At 34.6% G+C, this 9,179-nt stretch overlaps 1 protein-coding gene across 1 annotated transcript; it reads left to right on the forward strand.

Moving 5' to 3' along the window:
* Positions 1-8,461: 8,461 nt before the first annotated feature.
* On the forward strand, positions 8,462-8,884 carry LOC111872133 (histone-lysine N-methyltransferase SETMAR-like). The gene has a single exon (XM_023865718.1). The coding sequence runs from the start codon at positions 8,462-8,464 to the stop codon at positions 8,882-8,884; it is 423 nt and encodes a 140-aa protein (XP_023721486.1).
* Positions 8,885-9,179: the final 295 nt, after the last annotated feature.

Genomic DNA, 9,179 nt, shown 5'->3' on the forward strand with positions numbered 1-9,179 from the left:
TACAAGTTATGAAGTTTTCTCCAGCATCCTATTATTTTATCCCTCTGTGGTCCAGTTATTCTGTTCAACATATTATCAAACATCCTTAGCCTGTGTTCTTCCCTTAATGTTAGAGACCAAGTTTCACATCCATACAACACTACAGTCATAAGTATAGTTCCATTGCCATCTGTATACATAACTTGTCAAAATAACTTTTATTGACACTTTGTGAGACAGGAGGTTCTCACAGCAGTTATTATGAAGAATATCGACTTCTAGGATGTGACTGCATGTAGTCTCATGGAAGTTGACTGATATTTGAAGGCAGCATACTGTCTTCAGGTCAGAGCATAAGCCACATGAAGTCATAGCGCAGACAGTTAGAGAAGTTTCCTTCTCGCTGCTGGTGACCTGGGTTCAGTCCCAGATTACTTCATGTGGTATTTGTAGTGAACAAAGTGACACTGGAGAAAATTTGCTCCAAGTACTCTAGTTTCTCTTTTAAATTACTCATTCCATTAAATGCTTCAAATTTTATGTGTCACCTAGGACTGGTACTTGGGTCAACTAGAGACCTGGTGTCACACCACCATCAGAATAAAAATATAGGCAGCAGACAGCTTGCTTACAAGACTGCACAGTGTCTCAGCCATGGAACCTCAGACCTCACAATCTTGTAAATAGTTTTCTGATACATTAGGAGAAACGAATAATAACAGTCTGTTTACACATCACCTGCCATAGACATTTCCTCTTCTGGGAATGCTTTTCTTATGAGATTTGAGGTTCTCACACTGATGAATATGTAGATCATGTTCATCCATTATGCGATGCCATGTAGCTTGTTGGTTACCAGTGTTTCTGAGGAACCTCCTGCCTCAATCTCATGGTATCTCCTGAAGTCGCTCAGTCTTAGGAAATGGTTCACAAGATTCTTACTCTGTAAGAATTTCCTGTACATGGGAGTTAGACCATGGCATAACTCTCAGACTGAGGAGAATGTGGGAGTATGATAGTGAGTGACTAGTAATACTGAAAAGGACATACATGAGGCAGGTCGCACACCCAAAGTTTCGTAATGCATAATGCTGAGCAAGCCTTGTGCCATACAGCCACATGGATTTTAAATTTCATTGCTACTTGTAATATTCTATATGCTTGAATGTGATGCAAGTTGGCTACATTTATCTAATGTCTATCTGTTAGCAACCTTGATTTTACACAGTTGCTGTAAATCTGTATACCTTATATTCAAGATCGTTATTTTAATTTTATATCTGTGATTTATATGTTGTAAAAATGTGACAGGCCTAAACTTTTGTAAATATTTTAATGTTTCCCTTGTAAGTAGGTAGTTTAAAATGCTAGGTTGCTAGTAATTATCTTATACATTTTACTGCCACTAAAAGAAATTATTACAGAATGCTGAGTGAAACAGTCCGAGGTTAGTTTGGACAAGGCATCTCGAGAGGAGCATTAATTTTGAAATATTCTCTTGCTGGATTCAGAGGTTCAGAAATCAGTCATAAATATATTTGGAATATATGTTCCATTCCATATTTTTAATTAATTTGCAGCATTCAAGAGCAGAAGTCTTATTTTGAATACTGGTGAAATATATCATTCACATCTGCTAATGCTTGCAAAATGACTGGGAAGTGAATTTAGGAATATTTCTGTTTGAGCTTTGTTGTATCAACTATGTGTTACTTTATTAGGTTATGATTTATTATGCTAACATGTTCTGTTATGATTTAGAAGAAAGATGGTGTTTTATTCATTCTGAGATATGTATCTTTCATAGACTTTACCAACATTCATAAACTGGAATATTTTCTCATAAAAGCATCTTATGTAAACTTAAAAAGATATGTTGCGTTACAATTACATGTTTAATAAAAGTAATTTTTATGATGCTTTTCTTTTTAATAACCCAAATGATTCCAACGTTGAAATTTCACATTCCTATGTTTGTATATTTGATAAGAGTCAGTTCTCCAAGGTGAAGATTTTATTATAAAAGTCAGTGTCCAAACTAATTATTGATAATTACAGCTTAAGAATTAAGGGGTTAAAATATTTAAAAAATTGAGAATAGGTTTATAATTAGAATTTATGGAGCTATAACTTAGTTACTGTTTCTCCATAAGTTCAAGTTGTATGATAAGTCCCTCTCCCATTCTGTTAAATGTGTTAACCTCTAGTTCTTAAAGAAGTTTATCTTCTGTGATACAATATCATGTAGGCCTCTTCCATCCAAATATATTCTTTGTATTTTTTTGTGATCAAAAATAAGAAATAGTATGCAGCTAATTCTGGGATATACCGCACTGACATGAGACAACATTAAAACTTGTATCAACCTTTGCCCTATTTCACTAAATATCAGAAAGGAGTTTACTATTTATATGTATAGGTTTTCAGTGTGGTTCCTTCATATACGTTAAACAAGAGTCAAACAGTCCTAAGAGATTTAAATTAATTTTATTTATTAGAAAAATATTTTCAACTACATAAGATTTGAAATTACTATCTAATCTCATCTGAATTTCCTGTTTGATAACATATAAATTTAATAATACTGTTATTGTAAATTATAACTTTGTGCATGTTCTGCATATAATTAATTATGATGTTGCAGAGAATTATCTGACTACTCTTGTACATTTTCATCTTAGGAATAATGTTAGTTGAATGCCTGTGTTATTTTATTATGTTGCCTGGTGTTCAGAAGATGTTCTTCAATTGATCTATTGCTAACTATTAATATTACATTTCTTTTTTTATGTGTAAATTTATAAACTATCACCAGGAATCAATAATTAATTCTGTAATTAAAGATACAAAATTGTTGGCATATTTTCCATACTCATTGTGTTTTTGCATACATTCTCTGCACTTAGTTTTTTAACTGCTCTCAGTCATATTGAAATAAAAATTATTCTTGAGGAACTCATAAATTTGTAAATCCTTTGTGTTTATAATTGGTTTTTATGTGTTTATTGAGGATTGCTTGCAATCAGCTTGGCTGTTGTACCGAGCATAATGACATTTTACAAATGCTTACACATTATACTGTCAATAATTTGTGTATTCGGTGTAATGAATCAAATGATTTATAATTTGGTCGTTAATGTCACGGTTTTTATATTCTTTGTCTTTCATTATTTATAGAACAAAACATGGAATTATTAATTAATTCCACATTTACTGTAAGACATATGACTTATTCTGTATCAAACAGGCTTTCCTACTATGAATTTGTAGAATGCAAAATAAATTTGAATTTGGCTGTTGAAATGTTGAATTTCAACAGACTACATATCATTATATTCCACAAGATGGAACTGTTCGTAACTACCACCATGATAACTTCAAATCGTACTCTGATTCTTAGAGAACCTGAAATCCCACTCTCATTCTTAAGCTGTGACTATTAATAGAGTACTTTTGACAGTGACTTTTATAGTGATATCATAGGCTTGAAGAATTACACCAATTTCACTGATGATAAAAATATTGTAATAGGAATGAAAATTTTCAGTAACTGATCCATTGTGGCGTTATTAAAAATAAAAAAAAAAAAACAAATGATGCAGCACATTGTAAAATCCAGTAGTAAATGTGTTACACTGTGTACGTGAGTACCTACCATGGTTTAGTGAATAAATATTTTGATTCATTAAATAACAGAGTGCTTTAATATAAGATACGAAAATTAGCTTTTTAAATCATCAGACAGACTGCACAGATTTTAAAATATAATTGAACTTGCATTATATAATCTCAGTATACATTCTTTCAAATAAAATAACAATTCTGTGAAGAGGTTATATAGAATTGACGCAAGAATCTTGGTCTCTATATTGTGTGGGTAGCCATTTTGTGTGATCTCTTACAGTTTCATGCCATCTCAACAGTAATCTTCCTAAATTCATCATCCCCCAGGCCTGTGTATTATTTTATGTTCTGGTAGTTTGTTGTTTTCCATACTTCTTTAATAGTGTTTCCAATAAATTTAATAATTTTCTGCAAACATCTTTGTGAAATTTTAAAGTAAGGTGTTTTACTAAACAGTTGCTGGCCAAGAAAAGGTGAATCCACTAGTGGTGATGCTCCTTTTAGTTAGCCTCTGGAAAGGATTTGAAGTGATATTTCCCTCAACCTTGAGGGAATGGTTATATATAGCCATGGCTTCATCCTCAAACCTCATTAGTTAAAGTGGATTGTGCAATGGGTTAAGGTGGGAGGCTGAATGGGAGGGGTGAATGGACATGATTTTAAAATAATCTTAATTTCTTTTGTACTGTACCCCTTTTGTTAGCTTCTGTGTATGATTGCATTGTAAAACAGGAATTGAATTTCAGTACTGAATGTTGTGATGTTTATTTTCAATACAGTCCTACCAGTCTAATTGTCCGATTCATTAGGCCGTTTTGTCATTTCACACTCTTGTTTCAAGGTGAATGGCATAAATTAATCAGCTTGAGAAAAAATAGGTTATAAATATGACTTCTGTACAACAACAATTGTTGTGATCAGAAAGAATTCTGTATAAAGTACTTAAACATTTTGAAAATGTGAGATTTTAGTGTTGGAAGAATATTTTGTTTTCATAAATTAATGGTGCTATCTTTAATTTTGAATTTTCTATCCTTTCTTATTCCACAAGTTAGGAAAAGAAACTTCACATAGACTTGAAGTCACAACCGATGTAACACTTGATGACAAAAGCCTCATACTCTATATATGTAGCTCTTTCTTTGCAGGTAATATCACATGACTTTCTTCATGTGTTTATCCCTGCGCCCAAGTATCACGTTGTTTTTATAACAACTCTGCAACTGTTTATACTCATATGTTAACAGTAACTTGTCGTGGCAGTACGAGCGTTTAGCACAGCCCTGTACTATAATTTCTTACCATCTCTTGAGCAAACATTCAATTCTATTCTTATAGTTTCTTCTGCACAACTGTAAGCTTTGTTTTAATATGCAGAGCACCCTATTTCAGCTGATCTTTCAGTTTCAGCATCCCATTTATTTTTTGTCTGATTAAACAAGCTTTTTTGCAACAACAAAAGCATTGAAATGGAATATAGGTGAAGTTGAAAAAATGCTGGAAGTGGGAACAAAGTAGTGATTATTCAGAATTACTGGGTTTTTGGACTTGTCCATTGTCTGGTATTCTAAAACATAGAGAACACAGTGTTTCACAAACTGGATATATTTCCATCCTCAGGTGGGGGCCCATAGAAAGATCTAACCTCAATCACCAGGCACAGAGTAAGTGTCTAGTGGTTTAGTCACTGGCTTCCCACCGCAGCAGCCCGGGTTTGATCCCAGGTCTGGTCAAGTGGGATTTGTGGTGCACAAAATGGCGCTGGGGCAGGTTTTCTCCGAGCACTTCGGTTTCCCCTGCCAATCTTCATTCCACCAAATTCTCCATCATCATAAACACCCGGGGCAGGCTACAATAGGCAAATCAGTGGCTACCATGCCGAGTGGATCCAGTTGGACTCCACCCCCCACTAAGCAAATAAAAAAAAAAATGTCTAGTGGTTAGCTATTGTCCTAACAGCAAGGTTTCATTTACCAGTACAGGCCTTGCAACTTCTCACTTCACTGTCATGTTCCTAGCAGGTCTGGAACTTTACCCACCTGTCTTTGTACTGGATGCCATGATTTACTTCCTTGTTGGGTGAAAATGGCCAGTGATGATTTATCTTATCTATTGCCTAGGTTATTGGTATAGTGCTTGGGTGCAGTGATAACTTTAAATTATTAAGCCTGTCCCAAGTTAATGATGAATCTTTGTTCTGTAGAAATAGTGCAATGTATCTGTTGTACAGATACAACATGAAGCCACCAGAAATGGAGGACTAACATTTTCAGGCTCCTGTATTGGTTAGAGACTTCTAAATACATTTTCCAACAGAAAGTTTGTACATGTTTATTTCTCTTATCCTGACTAAATATGGACTGTGTTGACATGTTACATAATATGGTAAATTGCATTCTGGTAAGTTGAAATCTTCCACTTCATTACTTTAATCTTTCTGATATTGACATGACCTGTGTTATATAGGGTTATAGTCAAGTTACAGTCTTGGTTACAGGACTTATCATGTCATAAAGAAATGGACCAAAAATGCTACCTGTTTAGAAATCTTGAAAAAAAGGTAGATATATCAGTTTAATGTTGTTGAAATGTAATAATTTCTAATATTCTTTTTATGCTTAGAGAAACCTAAAAAATTAAATTCCACCAATGACCATCTGAGACTATACACTCAAAAATAAACTTACTCTCTCCCCTGACATTTAAAGAAATAACATAAGTTTGATTACGTTGCAAGCTTCATAAATAGAAAGCAATTGCATTCTGTCAGGAATGGTAGCCTAACTAACACAGTGGCATAACTGTACCATAGATTTTCCTTTCTGAAGCTCCGCAAGTTCTATTTCATTTCTCTTGTTTGAGTAAAGTTATTCTTAACATGTAAATTCTAAATTTAGATTGGTATGTGATTATATGTAACACTTGGGCAGTCAGGCAGTCATCATTAGGGTTAAATGACAATATGAAAAAGCTGTTTCTGTAGAAAAATGTGCACAATCTTATTGAAATAAGTAACTATAGCTAATAATTAATTTGTTGATATATTTCTGAAAATTGAATTTTAATTTTTTTATTGTGTTCTTATTTCTTTTATTGTATGTTTTAAATTTTATATTACATTTACATTAATTTTGCAGTCTTCATCAGTTATTACATTGTGATGATTGCTTGCTTGAGTCTGGACGTAGGATACTTCTGTGTAACAGTATCTTATGTATAATTTCCAAATTGCTGAATCAGACATCTGTTCATATATTAGTTTGGCCAGCTTGTATTTGTCATGGGAATTCAAGAATGTTGTCCTGAAAGAGAACTGTGTTTTTATTAGTCTCTCATTCCAAAATTTGTAAGTAAGATTTATTGTTTATAATGTACATTTGGTAGTATTGGGGCCTCACTGTTTCCAGTCTCACAAATTAAGTGTTGTTAATATTGATTTATTTACTGTAGATCTTCAACTTTGTCATTATTTGAGGCAGTTCAGGATAATATTTAGAAGTGCATGAAGTTACTTTTGTAAGGCTACAGTATATTGCAGGTTTAATCAGAATACTGTTGCTGTACATTTGCAAGTTTACAAAGACTGGTGGCTGAGCAGAAATAAATACATTTTAACAGATTAATGTTCCCACACAATGAACAAAATTAAGTTGTATGAGAGAAATGTTATATTATTCTTATCTGACATTACAAATATTGTACAAGTGTGATAACTGATATTTGAATAAAGTGAAATGTATTTAATAGAAAATATTGTGCATATACTGGACAGATGAATCCTAAGTGCATTTCTATGTTCAGTCTTGAGGATTTGTGGATGGATACTGAAGACATAGGATTTTCATGATATTTAACTTGATGACAAATAATATAAAGTCTGTGTTGATGAAAAAGAAAGTAGAGAGGTATGTTTAATTGAAATGGCTTTATTTGAATATAATGGTAGAAATTATATAAATTTCATTATATTACTATATATTGCCACAAAAACTTGTAACTCTTTGTAAGTTGTAATGATGATGTATTTTTATGTATTGGTATTTGTAATGGTGGTGTTTGTTAATACTGCTCTTCCTGGCTTTAAATATCAAAACTTTGAGAAGTTTGGAAAAATCTGAGAGAGTGTAAGTAAAAGAATCCTTGTATTACCTGTATGGTAATGTGATATTGTTTAAAAAAAGAAATACCTGCATAATATTGTGTCCTTATTCAGTGTGATATAGGTAATTTTAAAATTAAAAGTTAACAAAGTCCACTGTTACCAGTTAAAGATGCTCCAAACTGAAGCATGGCGAGTATAAGCCTGGCTCAAATCTTCGTGGTGACAGCTGGAACCGTGTGGCATACCTATTCACAGATTTTACTTTTTCTTTTTTATTGGTTTATTTGTTGACATGTCAGCTGCAAGAGATGATGTAACATCAGTGAGAGATGATAAGATAATTAAGATTAGTGAATGAGTAAGGATGTGAACAGATGTGGTGGTGATATCCATTTTAAGGTGACAACACAACATTTGCTGAAGAGCACAATGAAGACGCTTAAAAATCTGTTATGGTAACAGCTCTACTTGTGGGATTTGAACCAAAGACTTCCAGAGCATGAATCAGAAGTATTTAACCCCCGCGCCTTAACACTTGGTCAAGTTTTGTTTGGAAAAGGTGTGTCTTTCTGAAATGTAACAGAAAATAATATTTAAATGCTTGATACAAAATTTTAGGAATACCTTAGAGTTTTGTTTTCTTTGGCAGAAATGTGTCCATACATACAAAGGCAAATCGAAAAGTCTTTCCCCCAATTTTTTTCATCCAAAATTCTCAGCTGCTCCGCGGCACTGCGCCGCTGTCAGTCAGCGAAGATGGCTGGTATGCTCAACGCATCCACATCGTATGAGCAGCGAAGTGTTATTCGTTTTCTATGGAGCAAGGGACGAACGCCCATTGAGATCCATAGGGAAATGCAGCCAACGTATTGGGACAAATGTCTCGCTTTGAGAAGTGTGTGGTGGTGGTGTTGTGAGTTCACTAATGGCCAGGAAGACCTTAGTGACATTGAGCGGTCGGGCCACCCTCGCACCTCGCTCACACTGGACAACATTGCCCGCGTGGATGCAATGGTGAATGCAGATCGGCGTGTGCACCTGAAAGTCATTTCCAAGGAGCTTGGCAGTTCGCAAGGCAGCGTTTACGGTTCCTTGGGGTATCACAAGGTTTCATGTCAGTGGGTGCCTAAGCTAATGGATGATCTGAACAAGGCCAAGAGAATGATGACATCACTGTAACATTTGCAGTGTTACTCTGAGGAGGCTGAAAGGTTCCTGGATCTCATTGTCAGCAGAGATGAAACGTAGGTATTGCATTTCACTCCAGAATCCAAGCAGCAGAGCATGGTGTGGAAACATCCCAGTTCGCCTGTCACGAAGAAATTCCACAGAACGCCATGCATCGGGAAGTTGATGGTCACGGTCTTCTGGGATCGCCGAGGACCACTCCTGCTGGATTTCATGCCACGAGGTGCCACCATCAACGCAGACAGCTGCTGTGGCACACTCGCACGTCTGCATGCTGCCATCAAGA

The sequence above is a fragment of the Cryptotermes secundus genome, unplaced genomic scaffold, assembly GCF_002891405.2.
Source record: "Cryptotermes secundus unplaced genomic scaffold, Csec_1.0 scaffold470, whole genome shotgun sequence".
Taxonomy (NCBI): domain Eukaryota; kingdom Metazoa; phylum Arthropoda; class Insecta; order Blattodea; family Kalotermitidae; genus Cryptotermes; species Cryptotermes secundus.